This window comes from Mauremys reevesii, linkage group 2 (assembly GCF_016161935.1).
Source record: "Mauremys reevesii isolate NIE-2019 linkage group 2, ASM1616193v1, whole genome shotgun sequence".
Classification (NCBI taxonomy): domain Eukaryota; kingdom Metazoa; phylum Chordata; order Testudines; family Geoemydidae; genus Mauremys; species Mauremys reevesii.
The window spans coordinates 76,477,652-76,498,405 of record NC_052624.1 but is presented as its reverse complement, the minus strand read 5'-3'; the positions used below and the strand labels follow the sequence as shown (position 1 = coordinate 76,498,405).

Sequence of the window (20,754 nt, the reverse complement as noted above, 5' to 3'; positions counted from 1 at the left end):
TAACACATGGAAGGTATTCAGACACTATAGCAAGGGAGGCTATCTAGAGATAAATGAAATAGTTAATGGTAACAATTAAGGCTCCAAACTAGTAAACACTTACATACATGCTTGACTTTAAGCATGAATCATTCCACTGAAGTTCCTCTGTGTGCATGTGTGTAGAAATTATTGAAGTCAGTGAGATTACACATGTGTTGCAAGATCAGGATCTAAAACATCATAACTAGGCTTTAGACTTAATTTACCATTTAAATGATGAGGAACAACTCTCAGCACACAGAGCTCATATCTGGTTGTCTGCAGATGCAGGCAGACATCACTTATGTCCATTTATACTCTGTTCACATATCTTCATAATTGTAAAGTCTAGATACTTAATTTTTTTATTTAAATAAAAGTTTCCACAGCACAAGCAGGTATCCTCCAAAGAAAAGTACTAGTTTGCTATGCCATTGTAAGGTACCCCAATTAAAACCTTGACTAAAACTATTCTGTGACCTTGACAACTGCATTTGCTACCAAGTACATACTATACACTTGTGCTGTATAGCTACTTTCATCCAATGATTTCAGAGTGCTATACAAACATCAATCTTTATTATAACCTGGTCAGATATTATCTGTTGTCACCAATACCAAGTAAAGTACAAAGACTTGCCCCATACCATACTAACTGAAAATAGAAGCTAAGACTTCTGAACCCTGCTTCCCACTCACTGAATCATGCTGCCTGACTTCAGGTATAATGTTTATGTAAGTTTAATAATAATTAGGTTTAATATTAAGACTGTTGTTTTGCTTTTATGCAGGGCCGTAGCAACAAAGAATGTGGCCCCCTCCGAACATATGTCCAGGGCCCCTTACAATGCAGAAACTGGAATGCGGTATTTATTTTATACAATATACAGAGTTCATATTATGTATACATAGGCCTACAGTGTACATGTATTCCGTATTTACGCAAAGTGCTTCTTTCGAGCCTTGTTCTCCGCAAATTGGTTAATCAATGCATCATAGTCCAGAGATCTGGCAATCTTGTTTTCGATTGAGATAACAGCAAGCGCAGAAAGCCTGTCATCTGTCATGGCTGAGCGCAGGATATTCTTGATCAGTTTCATTCTGCTGAAGCTCCTTTCAGCACCGGCGACAGTAACTGGTGTGGTCAGAAGAATTCTGATGCAAATGCAAAGATTCAAATATATCTCCTGAAGGTTGTTCTTGTATATGTACGTTAAAAAATTGTTTGCCATGACAAGTCCTCTCTCTTTCTCAATGACATAAATAAAACGATTCAATTCCATTATGAGTTCGTTGGCATCAATGTCTCCCATTTTTCTTTCAAAATATTTGCTGTGATTCTCCAGTTCATTTTCTCTGTGACACTGCTTCAGGCTGTTAGCGTTGTACAGAAATCCAAACAACTTATACCACTCCACGAGTTGGTCAAATCGCGACGAAACAGAAGATATGGCCTGATCAGTGAGAACAAGAAAGAACTGCGATTTGAATTTTTCTTTGGCAGAAAGACGACTCGAATAATCAGCACATTCGTAATCAAACATTCTCTTCTTACGTCGCACCCTGGTTTCTGGAAACACCTGCTCAATACCCATATGCTCTGCTATTTCACGTGCATTTGTGACCACAGAGTTATATCCTGTATTTCGATAGTCTTCCAAAAACTTCATTGTAGCACTGACTTCTGCCTGCAGTACGTCAATTGACACATCTGGTGACTGAATTAATTTGCTGGTTTTATTGACGTGAAATAGTATATCATACCATGTGTACACAGTCAGAACAAAAGGCCACGTAGTAACATGGTCTAAAAGCGCATCGGCTTCTGTTGCTGTATAGCCATCTTTCTTTTCGAGCGCATATTCTCGCAAAGATGACAAAGCATTGCACAATTCTTCAAGGTGATAACGCAATGGCTTCACAGCATCAATTCTTGACTCCCAACGTGTGTCCGATAACCCTTTAACAGATATTGGCATATGTTCTTGAAGTATATCCCAACGTGAAGGTGATGAAGAAAAGATAACGTATATTCTGTTAATTAGACCGAAAAAGTCAACGGCATATTTCGATGACTTTGCCGCGTCTGAGATCACAAGATTCCAAGTGTGAGCTCCACATGGTACATACAAGGCATGGTCATTTATTTCTAGCATGCGGGCTTGAACTCCTTTATTCTTTCCTCTCATATTTGCGCCGTTATCATAAGCTTGGCCTCTCATGTCAGCAATGTCTATTCCTAAGTTGTTTGCCTTTTCAAGAAACACTTCCAATAAGCCCTCGCCAGTTGTATCATGAACATTAAGAAAACCAACAAACGCTTCACAAATATTGACACCATCTTCACCGTTGCATTCAACAAAGCGTAACACCACAGTGTGACGGAGCGATTCTGGCGGGACCCAACTGAGAGTGCCAAATCAGGACCAATTACTCAAACAGGGCAGTCACAGCCCTAGGCGGGGGTTTTTCCACCTCTAAGGCAAACCAAACCAGCTGGACAAAAAGGACTTCGGTCTCACCCCACTGGCTAACCACAAGTCACACGAGCAATTCCCTTAGACACTCCAGTTTCCCAGTATCACCACCAGTGCACTCGTCCTGGGGATGAATGGTTATGAAAACCAACACCCCAATAAAAGAAAAAGGTTCTCTCGATCCCAAAGGACCAAGCCCCAGACCCAGGTCAATATACACATCAGATCTTACCCACAAATCACACTGTTGCCAATCCTTTAGAATCTAAAATCTAAAGGTTTATTTACAAAGGGAAAAAGGTAGAGATGAGAGGTAGAATTGGTTAAATGGAATCAATTACATACAGTAATGGCAAAGTTCTTAGTTCAGGCTTGCAGCAGTGATGGAGCAAACTGCAGGTTCAAATCAAGTCTCTGGAGTACATCCCCCGCTGGGATGGGTCCTCAGTCCTTTGTGCAGAGCTTCAGCTTGTAGCAAAGTCCCTCCAGAGGTAAGAAGCAGGATTGAAGACAAGATGGAGATGATGCATCAGCCTTATATAGGCTTTTCCAGGTGTAAGAATCTCTTTGTTCTTATTGTGGAAAATCACTGCAAAAGGGAGTCTGCAGTCACATGGACAAGTCTCTGCATACCTTGCTGAGTCATAAGGCGTGTCTGCCTTCTCTCCATGGGTCAATTGTGTAGCTGATGGTCCTTAATGGGCCATCAAGCAGGCTAAGCAGAGCTAACACCAGCTTGTCTGGGATATCACCCAGAAGCACATCACCAACTTGAAATACAGACAGTATAGAGCCAATATACATAACTTCAACTAAAAATGATACATGCACACAGACAGCATAATCATAACCAGCAACCCATAACATGGTCTTAGACACCTTATATGACCCCCTTTACCTAAGATTTGGTGCCACTACAGGACCTTGGTTGCAACCCATGTTCTATATGGTCCCAATTTATATCAATAACGTCACACACAGACATCTGTTCTTCATGTGACACGTTGGGAGTACAGTCCAAAATAACTGAATAATATTTTGCTTTTTTAAGCTGCGCTATGTTGACCTCTTGAATGTTACTGGCAACAAGTTGAATCAGCTCGTTTTGGATCTGTGGACTGAGGTACTGAACATGTGTCTCTGCCTTCTTAATCCTCTGTAAAAGTTCGCTGAGGACAGTATCATACTTTGCAAGCAATTCAAACAGTCCCAAAAAGTTGCCATTCGAAGGATCGCCGAGCTTTTCATTACTTCCTCGAAATGCCAAGTTTCTTTCGGACAAGAAAATAACGACATCAACCATGCATTTGACAACATTTCTCCAGAAATCTCTTTCTTTCAGAAAAGCCTGCAATTCGAGTTGGTCAATAGATGTACGGTTTACTATGCCTGACCGAAGGTCAAACCATTTCACCATACAGTCTTGATGACCTTTGCCTGTTTCTCAAGTTCCTTCTTGGCATCTTTTGCTGCCTTTCGTTTACTAGCTCCGCTCTTATATGTTCTCTTAGACATCACAAAGCACGCTTCTGCATTGGAAACGATAAAAAATTAAACAACTAAATTAATAACATTTATCCACCGACCGCCATTATGAACGCAAATACACATTCTTTGAATGGGTCCAACTAAAATTCGAAACTGACCGACAGACAACTGATGTAGCCAATAGCATTATGATGTATCATAATGACTTCACGGTTTTGTCAGTAAAACCGACATGGATTGTGCAATAGCATCAATAAATGTCACATACCTTACATTTTTTTTGCCACTTTTAGGGGCCCCCTTCCTTGCGGGGCCCCCTCCGGTCAGAGGGTACGGAGGGCGCTCGCTACACCTCTGCTTTTATGGGTGTGTAATGCCTAATATAAGCCTCTCCCTCCCCCTAATTACTCACCTCCACATGAGGGAGGTGAAATTTAGTGTACATATGTTGGATAAATTAATGCTTGTGTGGCACTTTGAAAATGCAAAGCACAATATAAATGCTAGTTAATCATTATTATGGTCAGAGTTCAATACTGTTCTAATTACACATGTAATAATCGTCAGGGTTTACTTTAAAAAACAAAACTAGCCCAAAAATCTAATTCTAAGCTGCCAAGTTGCTATTGCCTCTCCTGGCCTCTAGTAAACATGCTGGAGAATGCTTTTTCTTGTGAGGGAATTAATACCTCAGTCTGGTGCTGCTGCCTCCCCAGGAATCAGCTTTGGGCTGTGTGTATGCAAGGGGCTCTAATAGCTTTTCACTGATATTTCCTGATCTATAAGCTTTTGCCTCTTTATTTGATTAACATAAATAATAGCCAAGTGAAAATATTATATGTGTGTGTGTGTGTGTGTGTGTGCGCGCATAGTGATGGGGTACATCCGCCACTGTTTAATGGTAATTCTAGACCCCCTGTTGGTGCTTTTTACCATCTGTGTCTAGCTAGGATGCTATAACCCTTCCTTTTAGATATAGACTTTTTCACCGTGTTACCCATGCCTTTGTTGTCTCAAAATTAGACTGCTGCTAGTGCTGCAACATGCTCTACATGTGGCTACATCTGAAAACCATTTGGAAACAAGCTGGTGCAAAAAGCAGCAGCTTTCTTACTGATCTGGGTAAGAACTTAAGGGTGTGTGCTCTGACCTATAAATCCCTAAATGGCTCATGACCCATCCTCCTGAGAGATTCCCTAACTCTTGTGCTATGCCACCACAGCTGTGGTAAACAGATGTATTTGAGCTGGATCCCACTCATTATAATAGAGGTTGGTGCTTAAAAGGTGTTTTCTGTGGGTACGTCTACACTGCAGGCTTACTTTGTGCTTTTGTGTGTGTTTTTTTAACCCCAAACCGCTACCACCTATGCACAAAACCCTTAAACAGATGCTTATATAAGCCTCAATTCTGTGGTTGCATGCATGACTGGAAGTATGGGTTAAAGTATGTTCACTTTAAGGCATGTTCCTACCTGCCCTCTTTGCAATAAAGATGCAATTTAAGTATGTGTAACTGACCTTTGTTTAGATTGTCCTAGCTAGACCTCCGATGCCATCCCACAATTCCTGGGTCCTGTATGTTCCCATCCTTCTACCTGCTCACTTCCTACTCACCTTCTAAGTACTAGAAACTGTTGGCTGGTTTATAGGCACCAGGTCAGTTTTTAACCCTTTGTTCCATGTAGCCTGCTCCATTTTCTGCACAGGGCTCTTGGTCCCCCAGTTTGGTCAAAAATAGCCCAGATTTCTGGAGATCATCTAGGCATGTTGCAAAAGACATCTGTTTGGTAGGGTTTTTGGAGAAGGCTGAGAGTATGTTTCCCAGAGAGATGAAGGTGGTGGAAGGGAGTATTCCTGTAGGTGCTTGGTTAGCATAATTCCAGTTTAAATTATTTTAATGCTGCTGGCAGGGGCGGCTCTACAGTTTTGGCCGCCCCAAGCAGTCATGCGCGGGAGGCGCCCCAGAGCCGCGGGAGCAGCGGACCTCCCGCGGGCATGACTGCAGAGGGTCCGCTGGTCCCGCGTGGCCCGGCTGGACCCCCCGCGGCTGCGGACGGTTTGCGGATCCCGCGGCTCCGCTTGAGCTGCTGCAGTCATGCCTGCGGGAGGTCCAGCCGAGCCGCGGGACGAGCGCTCCCTCCGCAGTCATGCCTGCGGCAGGTCCGGTCGTCCCGGGGCTCCGGTGGACCTCCCGCAGGCATGACTGCGGCAGGTCCGCCGGCGCAGCCTGCCGCCCCCTAGATTTGGCCGCCCTAGGCACCAGCTTGTTTTGCTGGTGCCTAGAGCCGCCCCTGGCTGCTGGAGGGTTGCTGTAGTACTAATCAGTTATGTAAGGCTGTCTAGAGCCTTGTAATAGACATCTTATTATTTAAATCTAAATAAATATGCATATTTATATTTGCACATCTATGGTGCATGTGAGTGTGTCATATTTATACACACACATTGTGTAGTATGTATGTATGCATAACTATGGCCACAGTATTTTGTGCAACCAATACTTTTAAATACTTTTTCCTGAATATCTTTTTAGACATTTTCTCCCTGATTTAATGGGGCACTAATCCTCATCCATTTTCTTCTAATGGTCCCAAATGGAAGCAGAAGAATAGGGATGGTGGTTCTTAACAAAATGAAACCAGAAAATGCTATAACATCCACAGGGTTGATAGAAGGATCAAGATTTAGTAGTACTCCTTTAGTACTCCTCAATGAGGTTTCCTTTGGCTGTTGTCATATTAGAGGCTGTTAGATTATCAAAAATTAATCTGCTAGTGTAGAACCAGTTATTGCTAAAGCAGTGGTTCTCAACCCAGGGTACACGTACCCTGGGAGGTATGCGGAGGTCTTCTGGGGGTACATCAACTTGTCTGCCTAGTTTTAAAATAGGCTACCTAAAAAGCACTAGCAAAGTCAGTACAAACTAAAATTTCATATAATTACTTGTTTATATTGCTCTATCATACACTGAAATGTAAGTATAATATTTATATTCTAATTGATTTTATTTTATAATTAAATGGTAAAAATGAGAAAGAAATCAATTTTTCAGTAGTAGAGTGCTATGATATCTGTATTTTATATCTGATTTTGTAAGCAAGTAGTTTAAGTGAGGTGAAACTTGGGGTACACAAATCAGACTCCTGAAAGGGGGTGTAGTCTGCAAAGGTTGAGAGCCACTATACCTCTGACTGCCAGAAACTAGGATTGGATGACAAGGGATGGATCACTTGAATTCACTTGTGTTCATTCCCTCTCAAGCATCTGGCCCTAGCCATGGTCAGAAGACTGGATACTAGATTAGAGGGAACAATGGTCTGATCCAGTATGGCCAGCAGTCTTATGTTCCTTTTAGGATATGTTTAGTGTGCTGGTGTCCCCCAAGCAACTCAGGACATCTGAGGACTCTATTTCTGATACAGCATTAATAGGATTGTTGACAGCATCACACAAAAGGCGCCTTTCTTCTTCGGTCCTGAACATTTTCATCAGACCATTTTGATGTGACGTTTAAAAAATAAAACAAAACCCCAACCTCTAGGACTCTCGTTCTCAAACGTGCCCTGTGCACTACAGTGGCGAATCCAACGAGCTGGCTCTGGCCTAAGGCAGGGAAGAAAGCATTGCTGAGGGCCCTGATCGTGCATAACACAAAGAACAAGAACACATAGAACCCTCCCTTCTACTCGCTACCCTCCCGTCTGTGAACCTGCCCCTTCCGGCCCCCAGGAAAAGCTCCCCGGGAAACAAACGAGCGCTAAAGGGCGCTCGCGGGGCCCTCCGCCCACACTGCGCGAGCTCCAGCTCAGCCGCGCGCAGCCCATCGCCCTGGCCCGCCCAGGGAGGGGCGGGTCCCCGGGACGCTCTAGCCGCGCGCTCTGTGGTGGGACGGCCCGGCCGGGATGACGCGGCGGGCGGGTCCCGTGATGGCTGGTCGCGTCGCCCTCGCGCTGTCACTCGCTGCCGCCTCCCCGGCACCAGCTCGCGGCCGCCGAGCCCCCGCCATGGCCGAGGATGGGCACCTGGAGGCCTCGAGCGAAGGGTGAGCGCGCGGGCGGGCGGGGAGACGGTGCCACAGGCAGGGGCAGCAGTTGGGGGACCCCCCCCCCCGGCCTATGTACACCTGCCAACCCGCATACACCTTCCCCCCCCTACCCGGACCGCCCTAGAGCGGACCCTCGCATCCCAGCTGCTGTCGGGTTTTTTGTGTGTCACTTCCTCCATGTTCGTACTGCAAAACCACTGATGTCTTAGTTGCTTCAGCAACTTCCTCCCTCCCGGTCTGCTCACATCTCTCGTCTCCTCCCGCCTATACAATCGGCTGTTGCTAAACAATCATTTTCCTCTTCTGTCTCTGGCGTGCCTGTCGCTCCATCTCTCCGCTGACTTCCGCTTCCCTTCAGCATCAACTTGGAACACATCCCCTTTCTTTAAACCACTGTGCAAATTGGCCTGACCCATAGTTCTGCTACTTTTCCTTCTCTTCCCAGGCAGCCCTTCAGAATGACTTAGTCGTTGTCTTCACACTTTTTACAATGCTGCACCTTGTGTTTGAAACTATCTTCCCCTCCATTGTAGTTTGTGTGCCAAACAAACCTCCCTCTCCTTTAGAGAGAGACAAGGTGGGTAAGGTAATCTTTTATTGGACTAACTTCTGTTGGAGAGGTTTCGAGTGAATAAAAGATATTGTCTCACCCACCCGGTCTCCCTGATGCCCTGGGACTAACACAGCTATAACACCCTATAACATTCTTCTTAAAATACACAATCTATAAAGCCTCCAGTTGATGATTTACTAAGTCAGTCTTAAAATATCTGTGCTTCATCTTCTCAAACTTGTTCAGTGCATTGGCTCTAAACTGCATTAGTTGCTTAACTTGATCCTTTGGCGTGTTAAGTGCTTCTTTGGTAGTGCTGAATGCCCTCAACTTTTGTCATCACACAGCACATTTCAGGATTGTGTTCTTAATATAAAGTCCTTAGGGTAGGAGAAAAATGGTCTACGTTTTCATAAGAGATTATTGATTATGGGTGCCCAACATGACATCTTTTAAAGGGGTGTGATTTTCAGAAAGTGTTCAGCATCCACCCTCTGAAAATCAAGCCCTTTTAAGGCCTTTCAGATTGGCCACCCAAAATCACTAGTCACTTTTGAAAACGAAAGCTTAAGTCTCCTTTTTGTATATCAAAAAGTGCATGGACAGTGGTGAAATGCTAGTGCTTTGAACAGTTAGCACAGAGTATTTGCATTACTGCATTCTTAATATTGGCCAGTCTTAAAGCTTGGTCATCCTTTCAAGGTGAACGAGCCTGATTAGAGCTAGAGAAAATTTAAGTTGTATAAACTAGTGAAATACACTAATTACTTTCAGATTTAAAATTGGCTTGGTAGAGAAATACCTACATGCTATTAAAATAGCAGATTGGATGCAGTTCTAAATGACAGGTGACATATTAAGTGTATATAAAGGAAAAATCTAAAGTTTAATCTTTTTAAAAACAAATACATCAGATAGTAATTCACCTAGTTACACAACAAGTTCAACTAGTTGAAATCTGGCTACATGAGCATTCTGTGGGAGTGTAGTGATAATAGCATAGTAAAATCACTACAAAATATATTAATCAAAACATGCTAAATCATACAGCTGTAATCCATAGTCTAATCTGAAGATAAAACTAAATATATTTGGATCGTCAATGTGGAACAAAGTGTCTAGAAAGTTTGTCAGCGTTCCATATAAAATCACTAAGTACTGCTCAGTTTGCATAAATGTGGGGGAAAGTTTCAAGGATTGAAAACTGTTTTGTCTTGAAGATAAGTGGTAACTTTCTCTAAAATAACTTTGGGTGGTTTTTTTTGGTGAAATTAGATGGAATGGCTTGCAGCAACTAGTTAAAACTAAGAGTGCCTTGGAATAATATATAGAACTATTTTGTAGGAAACATTGCAACTTCAATATTCATAACTGTTTTTCCATTATCCTTTGATACTTTTCTGAGTTTGGGTTTTCACTCGTGAGGCATGTTGTTGGAGATGATAGACTTTTTACAGTCTCAGAGTGAATGTAGTTCTAAAATCTGCATTGATGAATTCAGTAGGTCTGAACTCATGAAGCATTTCCAGTAAGACACTCAGGGTACTATACTGCATAACATTCATAATAATTGACTTGCTCTTTAAAGAGACACTGTCAACTGCAGATTTGTCTGAGTGTTTGGCTCACTCACACCTTAAAATTTAAAACAAAGCATAAGCAGGTAGGGTAATGAAATCATACTCCAAATATCTGCACAGTTACAGTTCCTTTGCTCAGTTTTTCTTTAACTTAGAAATGAAGATTCAAAACAAATCAACTCAAAACAGTTTCACTGCCCTGCAGGGTCTTGTCTTAGCCCTTGTCTCCCTTGTCAGTCACCATCAGCTGAGGCTCGCTCCCTCCCTCTCTCCCTTAAAATGTCTTCCTCTCAAGCCTTCTACCTGATAGTAAAGAGCTCTATATGTTCCTCCATGACCCAAGGTCTCTCCTGTCTGCTCCCCTCCCTAAAAGTCTAAAAGACTTTTATGTAGCTTCTTGTAAGTCATAGGACTAGCAGAGGCTTCCAGTTCTAAAGGGAACAAGGGCAAAAACAGGTGCACTGGGAGGTACACTTTTACCCTCATGCCCAGTGTGCTGTTACACACAGACTAAAGGAAATTTCCCACCTCTTTTCCAGTTTGGCCTTTTACATTGATAGGAGTTTGTGTATAGGCAATTGCCTTTCTATGTCGATCATAGCTTTCACTCTCTGGTCTCATGCACTTGCATCACTTTCATGTATTGTCCTCAAAACTCACAAATAAGTTTTATTTCAGCCACTCTAGAAACGTGTTTTTATGAATTTTCCCTTCCCCTGCATAGATTTCGGAAGGGGAGCACTGCGGCTTTCACTGGGAAGGTGTCTTTTCTCTGCTCTCTTCTGGGTGGAGCCACAATGGAGACACTGTTAGGAGGCTGTGTCCTCACCCCTTCCCTGCAGCTGAGAGAGGAGAAGAGTTGATCGTGATAGTGTATTCCGCATCCGTGCAGATGGAGGCCTCTCATCTAGAAACTTCCCTGGGAGGAATGATTAACGACAATAGGCACTAGAACAGTGATATCCAGCCTTCTCAGTCTGAGGGGTGAACAGATTATTTGCTGCAGTCAGTACTGGAGATGGATTCTCTCTGTACTGCTCTCCTTGTACCACTTAAGCCAGTGCTAGAGATTCTCCTTTTTTGGGGGGACTTCCTAGGCTGCTTTAGCCTATGCAGGGATTGAGGCAGAGACCAGGGATCCATAAGGAGTAGTTGATTCTTGGTTTCTCTCTTTCTCCTTTCCTGAGCTGCCTTTAATGGCTGTGTGGTAGAGGGAAACTGAGCTGTCCTTGCTTAGATGTTCCTCTAGGCCAGGGGTGGCCAACCTGAGCCTGAGAAGGAGCCTATACAAGGAGCCACATATTAACTTCTGAAGAGCCGTATGTGGCTCTGGAGTCACAGGTTGGCCATTCCTACTCTAGGCTCAGGCAGAGCCAATCAGACTTCTTCTATCCTGCTGTCCTTCAGGCTTGCAGAGAAGCAGTCAACAGAGCAGTTGAATTGCTCAACAGTTATAGGAGGAAAGAGACAGTAGCTGCTAAGAGCATTCTGGGCTCAGATCACAGCTCCTCCTTCAGCTGTAGGTGAAGCAGTGGAAGGCAGTACTTAATACCTCCTCCTTGTAGGGATGAGTTTAATTTGAATACCCAATTTAAAAACTGCAGGGCATGTTACACTTTGAATTTGTAATCAAATATTCTATTCTTAAGTCTCCCTCAAGTACTGCACGGTAGACACTGCTGGGCTAGAGGTTTTCTCCTCCTTCCCTTCTCAAGCCCAATCATGGGCTTAGTGGACGGAAGGGCAACCCTCAGGAGGCATCAAGAGTAGACTGCCCTTCTTCCCCTTGCCTTCAGTAATTCTCTAGTGAGTGCAGTGGTAAAAAGAAAATATTCACATACTTTCAAAAATATGTCAATTAAAAAAAAATCCAAGTCAAGTATGTCTTTAATAATCAAACATACCACACTCAATACTCCGTGCCAGCATGGTACGTGTGTACACAGAGGTATAAAGTCAGGGGGAGATTACAGGGATTGCATACTTTTAAAGTCCTACCCATTACGTCAGGTGGAGGATCCTGTTCTCCATGACTAGTTGGCTGAGTCCCTGCTGAGTTGTGACAGAAATCCTCCACCAACTTGCTTGGCCAGTCAGTCATCTGGGCTTTAGTCTCTCCCTTCTCAATAAAGTGTCCAGGTGGGGAGAGGAAGATGATAGTCATCTGTTAACTCTTGAATCATGTTTAAAATCTTGAATAACAGGGGTAATAGATATCTGGGAGGTAGTGTTGGGAAGTCTGCTACTGCCACCCATTCTGTAGATAAAATGAAGACTTCTGTCCACAGGGCTATCGGCCTAGCACAAACCTTTCACTAGTACTACATTCACAATTCATTCTGTGCTCAGTAGGGCCATTTATGCAGCGAGGAGCTGCACTAGGAGGAATTGTGCCTTAGGTCTTTTTTGTGATGCAGTATATTCACTCTTGCAGACTGGTCCAACTCCCTGTTGCACTGGGAGGAACAGCATCTAGGCACTGTGAGCCCAAGAGGGTCACCACAATACAGGGCCTTTGGTGGGGGAACTAAAGGGTGGAAAACTGAAAACACAAATGAAGAACCTTCCCATTTAAAAAAAAAAATCTGTAGTCTCTCCTGATTATTCCCTATGGTTACATTTGCAACCTTATTTTCTGGCATTCTTAACTTTTGAGCGCTTGACTTTGCAAATTTGACATTCCTTTAGCACAGCTTTAGCATAGCTTTTTGGGGTGTCATTGGTATTGACAGCAAGGGAGAAGAGAGGAAGGAAAGGTGGATGGATAGCTCAGTTTTTGCCTTGTTGAGGTTGAGCAGGAAGTGGGAGCTCCAGATGAGAGATTTTGATAACAGGAGAGAAGTCAGGGGAAGAGAGGTAGATTTGTGAGTCACTGAAGCTGTGTAAGGGGATGAGGTCACAGTGGGCTAAAGTTAAAGGGAAAAGAGGAGGGATTTAAAGACAAAGTCCTGAGTGACTGACAGTGTGGGGGGAGTAGAAGCAGGAACCCGTGGTGGTTAGTGATAAGAAAATCTGGATAGCGTGAGGCTACAGAAGTGAGGGAAGGATATAGTTCAGTCCTGTATAATAAGTACTTTCTCTTACTTGCTAGTATAACTTTTTCGTTAATGTTCTCAGTTAGATTTGTTTGGATTTCAGTGTTGAAATACAAGTGTAAAATAATGTTTTATTAGACAAGATGGGCAAAAAACACACAGTCTTTATTTCTTTACTGCTGGTGCTGTGACTGCTTTGTAAATTACACCTCTATCCCAATATAACACTGTCCTCAGGAGCCAAAAAATCTTACTGCGTTATAGGTGAAACCACGTTATATCGACCTTGCTTTGATCCACCACAGTGCGCAGCACCCCCCCCGGAGCGCTGCTTTACCGTGTTATATCCGAATTCATGTTATATCAGGTTGTGTTATATCGAGGTAAAGGTGTATTTTTTTTAAAGGGGAAGCATCTGATCTTGAACTTTGTATGTTTCTGCTCCTCCAGAGTTGATAAAATCAGAGCAGGAAAGGACTGGTTTCCTAACCTGTTAGCGTTAATTATCCTCCATGTCTTTGTAGTACTTTGACATGTCTTTTAGATGAAATGTGAGGCAATAGGGCAGTGTTTCACAAGCTATGGGGGTGGGGAGAAAAGGGATACCAAGCTTGTCTGGGGATTTGGAGCACAGGCAAAGGAGAGTGGGGGTGGTCAGGAAAAGCTGAATGATCCCAGATATATAGGGCCCTCCCAAATTCACAGCCATGAAAAACTTGTCATGGACCGTGAAATCTGGTCTTTTGTGTACTTTTACCCTACACTGTACAGATTTCATGGAGTAGACCAGCATTTCTCAAATTGGGGGTCCTGACCCAAAAGGGAGTTGTAGGGGGTCGCAAGGTTATTGAGGGGGGGGTTGCAATATTACCACCCTTACTTTTGCACTGCCTTCAGAGCTGGGCGGCTGCATGGCAGCAGCTGTTAGCCGGGTGCCCAGCTCTGAAGGCAGTGCCCTGCCAGCGCAGAAGTAAGGGTGGCAATACCACACCATGCCACCCTTACTTCTGCCCTGCTACTGGCGGGTGGCTCTGTCTTCAGAGCTGGGCTCCTGGCTAGCAGCCACCACGTTCCAGCTGCCCAGTGCTGAAGGCAGCGCCGCCGCCATTAGCAGAGCAGAAGTAAGGGTAGCAGTACCACAACCCCTCCCAACAATAACCTTGCGACACCCCACCCCCCCAGCTCATTTTTGGGTCAGGACCCCTACAATTACAACACCGTGAATTTTCACATTTACAATAGCTGAAATCATGAAATTTATGATTTTTTAATCCTATGACCATGAAATTTACCAAAATGGACCCTGAATTTGGTAAGGCCCTACAGATATGCCTCTCTCATGACTGCAAATGTGCTTAGTGATCTCCTGTTCTCTTATGGCAGCCTGTAGTACTGGACGGCCAGTTGTGTAAGCAGCCTGAGTGTACTGGGATGCAGGCTCAGGCAGCAGTCTGATCATTTAAACTTTGCGCTTGTACTCATCTCAGCTGCAAGAGCACATAATGCTTGACCCCATGTGCATCAGTGAATGCTCTCTCACACACCCTGGAATGGAGGGAGGGGGAAAGTGGCAAAAGGTGGCATCAAAATTAAACAAAAATTAGAAAACAAAAAATACACAAGGGGCAGAAAAGGATGTGAGGAATTGCTGGGAGACAGAAGAGAAGAGGGCTAGGAACATGGTAGGAGGAGTGAGCTAGTACCCATCTGCTGCTCCATTTCAGGTAGGGGAGCTGCACCAAAATTGAATACCAGTATAATGTTGATCTTCTCTCCTGCCTGAATTTGCAGCTTGTTCCAACTATTCCTACTGTCATGGTGTACTAGAATATCACTATACTAATCAGAAGAGATTCATTGTGTATGACTTATCTTGTTTACAATCTCTTCTTAGTATCTGGGAAGTCAGGGGCCAATGTAACATGCTGTTTATATGTACAGGAAACTTCAAGTGGCAAAATGCAATGTTTCTAAATAATTTAACATTGATAAAGTAGGTGCTGACTGTTCTAAATACAAAGTTCAAGATACAATAAATATACAAGGAAGGCGTTTTTACCTCTGACCTAATGTAGCAATATTCTGTAATAAGCTACCAAGAGCCTCTTGTTGAAATCATGAGGTATGTACAGGACACTTCCTGGAAATATTGTGCAGTAGTTTTCAAAATATTATGCAGTACTTTAAATGTTGCAAAACAGTTGGATAATTCAGTAACACTAAAGTAATCACAGAATGTTTTGGCTTGAAATTCTTCTAAACAGCTTTATAAATAGGGTGATAATCCAATTGGAAGGGGAAAAAATTGGCTTCAGAGTTAACCATGAAGCAGCTCCATAAAACTGTTGGATCTTGTGGAAAATGCCAAACTGGTATTTGCAAAGGATACCATCCACCAGGGTTCTCATTTTGTGTTTTGAGCTTTCTAGTGTGTTCTCCAAGGCCTCACATTCTTCAAGATTTGTAGTCTCTGAGGGTAGTGATAGTGGGGTAGAACATGAGCTGTATTCCATTCTATCAACATTCACGTGCCACTTCTGGAGCATATCTCCTGTCGTTGGAATCTCTCATCCAAATTGCATCTGTGGTCACTACATCTAACTTCCAGTCCACATGGAGAAACTCTTCACCCAAACAGCTTGGTCTCTTCAGAAATAACTACTACTCATAAAGCATCTGGACTCATGTGATCTTAAATGCATTCCTCATCTTTAGAGACCTGATATCCCAAAAGGTCGCCTTGATTCATACAAAGTTGAACTACCATGTTTACAGAAACAATGAGGGAAGAACCAGGTTATGCCTCTTGTGTTGGAAAGCTCTACAAGCATGGGAATGGATTCTGCCCCAAGACATTCATAAAATCATTTTAGCCAGTCCCCATCAGACTGAGGCCTGGTCTTGCAGTGGGACACCCTGCTCTATTCCAACCCAGGTTAGAGATCTGTAGGTGTGATGTTTCTGAGTAGCTGACTTGTTTCCTTCAGCCTTTTTGGAATCAGTCTTCTAGATGAAATTCCAAGTGGAAAAGATTCACAGTATAGTGTAAATGGATCCTTGTGGACCCATTTACTTTCCTCATATAAAAAAGCTATTTTCTTGACTTGTCTAACTTTGAAGACTAGCCTGTTTAATTTGGCAACTCTTTCAATCTATTGTGAATTTGTCTGCAGTTCCTTGTCACCATTTTTCATGCAGGGCATGTTTCTTACATATTACAAACACAAACTTTTTTTATTAAGTTATTAAATATGTTACTTATGAAATGGGTCAACTTACAAATCTGACAATGTATTCAGTCATTTTAGATCCAAATGTACTATATTTCAAATCTCTCTTCATCTTACTCATTGTAAAAATGAATCTCACAATTTAACTATATTATACCTACAGGTTCCTCACTCCAACTGTAAAAGGAGAAGGTTTCATCATGCATTCATCTTGGTCCTCTGTAATTATTTTATGCATTTTCTTAGGGTATGTCTATACTACCCGCCGGATTGGCGGGCAGCGATCGATCCAGCGGGAGTCAATTTATTGCGTCTAGTCTAGACCCCCAAGCGCGCTCCCGTAGACTCCTGTACTCCACCGGCGCGAGAGGCGCAGGCGGAATCAACAGGGGAGCGTCAGCTGTCGACTCACCGCAGTGAAGACACTGCCGTGAGTAGATCTAAATATGTTGACTTCAGCTACGTTATTCACATAACTGAAGTTGTGAAACTTAGATCAATTCCCCCCAGTGCAGACCAGGCCTTACATGAAAACCCTCTGCACCCCCACAAGCTTTTTTCCCTTTCACAGCAAGATTTCAGCTTTGCCTGAAATACTACCCCAAATAAAATGTAAATTTGCTTTGCTTTAAAATGTCTCCTGTTTTGAGGTCCAATGTTCTGATTAGTCTATTAGCTCTGTTGGCTTATCGAAATCTTGTGTTTAGGAGGAGGAAACAGAACCCAGACATGCTAGTGAAATTAAACTCTCATCTGTTAAAACTACATCTGTTTTTTAGGATTGTGCTTCATTTTGAGTCTGTTGTATTTTAAAGGCATGTATCCAAATTTGGTCTTTCTGTACTATGTAATCAAATAGCAAGATGATATCAGATTTTATTCAAGGAGTTAGCAACTTAAAATAATTTAATTTGATTATTTTTTAAAAGTAGTTTCTGGTATTATACCTGTCCATGTCTTCTTTCCAATTTCTTGTAGTTTTACAATCATGTGCTCACAGCCTTTTAAAAGTAATTTTCTCCTCTGACGCTGTGTGAAAGATCCATATAGACAAGGGAAACGGACTAAATGTTTTAATAGGACAAACAGTGAACCTTGAAGATACAAAATACTGTCAATGCACAAAGTAAACAAACTGAAAAGAGAAATACTCTCTCTAATACATTTCAATTATAGCACTTTATTTTGTATGTAGTAATAGTAGTGGATAAAAATATTCAGAGGAATGTGCTTTGTTGTTGTGTGTGTGTGTGGGGGGGTTGTTTTTTAAATTGATGGTGTCCTTTTTAATAGGTGGCAGGCAAATAGTTTGTTATGGAAACTTAACATCCTGCCGTGAGCACCCGTGTAAGCTATGTTCAGTTTTCAGATTGATAGTTTAGTTATTTGAGACAAAGCAGGAAATGAGATGCTAATAAGAACTTTTCTCTAAAATCTGTGGTTGCTGTCTGCCCTCTTTTTCCATACTAACTGCTTGTGTCATCCTTGACCGTTTCTTTCCCTTTGTCCTATTATGGGTCACAACCTTAAAAGGAACTCAAAATTTAGTAACTGAAGTAGAATTTGTACTGCTAACTCTTATTACTGGTTGAGAGGCATAAGGCAAAAAACAAACAAACCTACAGCTTGAGTCTCAGATCCTGGGTTGAGTTTAAAGAGTCAACAGAATAAACATCTTGTAAATGGAATAAATTTTGATGTGGAGTAGTTTAGACACAAACATGGAATTACACAATGCTACGTCATTTTTCATAGTAGAATTGCCCTTAAGAGCCTTTTTTAATTTGAAAAAGCACGATGGAACAGAAAAGTGGATGCTTTATTGCTCTAGTCAGTTTTCTTTGCTTTTATAGCATGAAGGCACATGAATTCAGTGATGCTGAGTGAAATGCATAAAACCGAACATGTGTAAATTCAGTGGAGGAGACTAATTTATTGGCCATTCCTCCCCAAAGTTCAAAAAAGTGGTGTACCTCATCATTTATCTTTAACTTGTAAATTATCCATATTTAAATATCAGCCACTTGATGGTTATTGATGATTCCTCTGTGAAATTGTACTTGCTTAATCTTCATTGTTTTCATGACTCTATGCAGGTTAGAAAGTAGTCATTTGTACAGACCGAAATCCACTCCCTTTTCAGCTAGTTGCTTGCCACTTCAGTTCAAAATCATATAATAGTGTTTTAATTTAAAGATTTTTTTAATGTAATTTTTTAACCTGATTTCTCTAGGATAGTGGTTGCCCAGCCCTCCCATTTGCTTTTCCTTTTCTCAGTTTTGTTTGTTATTATTTATGCAGTAATGAATTATCATTATGTTGCTCTTTAGGGCTTGATCCAGCTAAGTGATGAGCACTCTGGCCCTGATCGAGTAAAGCACGTAAGCACATGAGCAGTCTCAGTTAAGTCAAATGCTTAAATGTTTTTTTGGATTGTAGCCATTGTGCTCAGAACCTTGCTGGATTGAGCCTTGTAGTATTTTTCATATCTAAATTTCAAAATACCTACAATTCTAAATTCTCATGCTGGCAAATAGTGGGTTGTTTATTTAGACGTTGCCTGCAGAAGCCAGTGGAGGAAGGCATCTGTAATTCCCTTTTGATACTGGTTTTTACTTCTGTATCTGCTCCACTGTTAATGTGTCTCAGTTTTGTACCAGTGCAATCCAGCTGAAGTCCACAGAGGCCATCTCATTAATTCATTGGGTCTGGAAACAACCACCTCTGTTCATCTTGGTGCTTAGGCAGCAAAGTACAATAGATTCTCTACCCTTTTCCTGATAATCCAGTAGTGCACCTAATCTATAGACATCCAGCACTAGTTGGAAGTCTGGTGAGGGGAAAGGTTATTGTTTAGGTTGTAAAACCAAAACCATTTGGATTTACACAGGAAATTCAGTGCAATAGTCAGGTTATTGATTTCATTTTATACTCTTTTCAAACACAAAGTTAGAGTTGTGTGTCAGTATTCTGACCTGACCCTAAGGGTGAGAAGGGTTGATGAGTTTTAGCAGGCTTTATTGTCAGTTGGCATTTATAGTCTGTACATTTTTGTACAAAGTAGCACTAACCAATTTAATATTTGGTACACTGCATTAAAAGCAGACTGTGAAGAACTTCAAAAAGATCTCACAAAACTTTAAGTGATTGGACAACAAAATGGCAAATGAAATTTAATGTGGATAAATGTAAGGTAATGCACATTGGAATAAATAACCCGAACTATACATACAATATGATGGGGGCTAATTCAGCTACAACTAATCAGGAAAAAGATCTTGGAGTCATCGTGGATAGTTCTCTGAAGACGTCCATGCAGTGTGCAGCGGCGGTCAAAAAAGCAAACAGGATATTAGGAATCATTAAAAAGGGGATAGAAAATAAGATGGAGAATATCTTATTGTCCTTGTATAAATCCATGGTACGCCCACATCTTGAATACTGCGTACAGATGTGTTCTCCTCATCTCCAAAAAGATATACTGGCGTTAGAAAAGGTTCAGAGAAGGGCAGCTAAAATGATTAGGGGTTTGGAATGGGTCCCATATGAGGAGAGATTAAAGAGGCTAGGACTTTTCAGCTTGGAAAAGAGGAGACTAAGGGGGGATATGATAGAGGTATATAAAATCATGAGTGATGTAGCGAATGTAAATAAGGAAAAATTATTTACTTGTTCCCATAATACAAGAACTAGGGGCCACCGAATGAAATTAATGGGCAGCAGGTTTAAAACAAATAAAAGGAAGTTATTCTTCACACAGTGCACAGTCAAGTTATGGAACTCCTTGCCTGAGGAGGTTGTGAAGGCTAGGACTATAACAGCGTTTAAAAGAGAACTAGATAAATTCATGGAGGTTAAGTCCGTTAATGGCTATTAGCTAGGATGGGTAAGGAATGGTGTCCCTAGCCTCTGTTCATCAGAGGGTGGAGATGGATGGCAGGAGAGAGATCACCTATATCATTGCCTGTTGGGTTTACTCCCTCTGGGGCACCTGGCATTGGCCACTGTCGGTAGACAGGATACTGGGCTAGATGGACCTTTGGTCTGACCCAGTACGGCCGTTTTTGTTTGAAATTGACCTTCAAAAGAAACAAAACAAAATGTCTACAACTTTAGAAATGTGGTGAATAATCACAATAACTAGGTTGAGAGGGGTATTTATCATATTACCTTATAAACCGCTTTTTCTTGGTTCTTTGACAGACTTCCCCCGCTAGGATTGTCTAGAGCAATAAGTATAATAATCTTATATGCAGTAAAGCACTGAATTCTCCATGTTGATTGAAGCCAACCATATATGAGACGTACAAGTGATCTGGAAAG

At 42.1% G+C, this 20,754-nt stretch overlaps 1 protein-coding gene across 2 annotated transcripts in view; it reads left to right on the top strand.

The window, feature by feature from the left end:
- The first annotated feature begins 7,775 nt into the window (after nt 1–7,775).
- Nucleotides 7,776–20,754, top strand: part of ABHD5 (abhydrolase domain containing 5, lysophosphatidic acid acyltransferase) — a 37,932-nt gene continuing 24,953 nt past the window's right edge. The window contains exon 1 of one of the 2 annotated variants that reach the window (XM_039527452.1): nt 7,776–8,030. In XM_039527452.1, coding sequence (XP_039383386.1) covers nt 7,891–8,030 — 140 coding nt within the window. In that variant the 5' untranslated portion in view covers nt 7,776–7,890. The remainder of the gene's footprint in view (nt 8,031–20,754) is intronic. The other variant, XM_039527451.1, reaches the window with a different exon arrangement.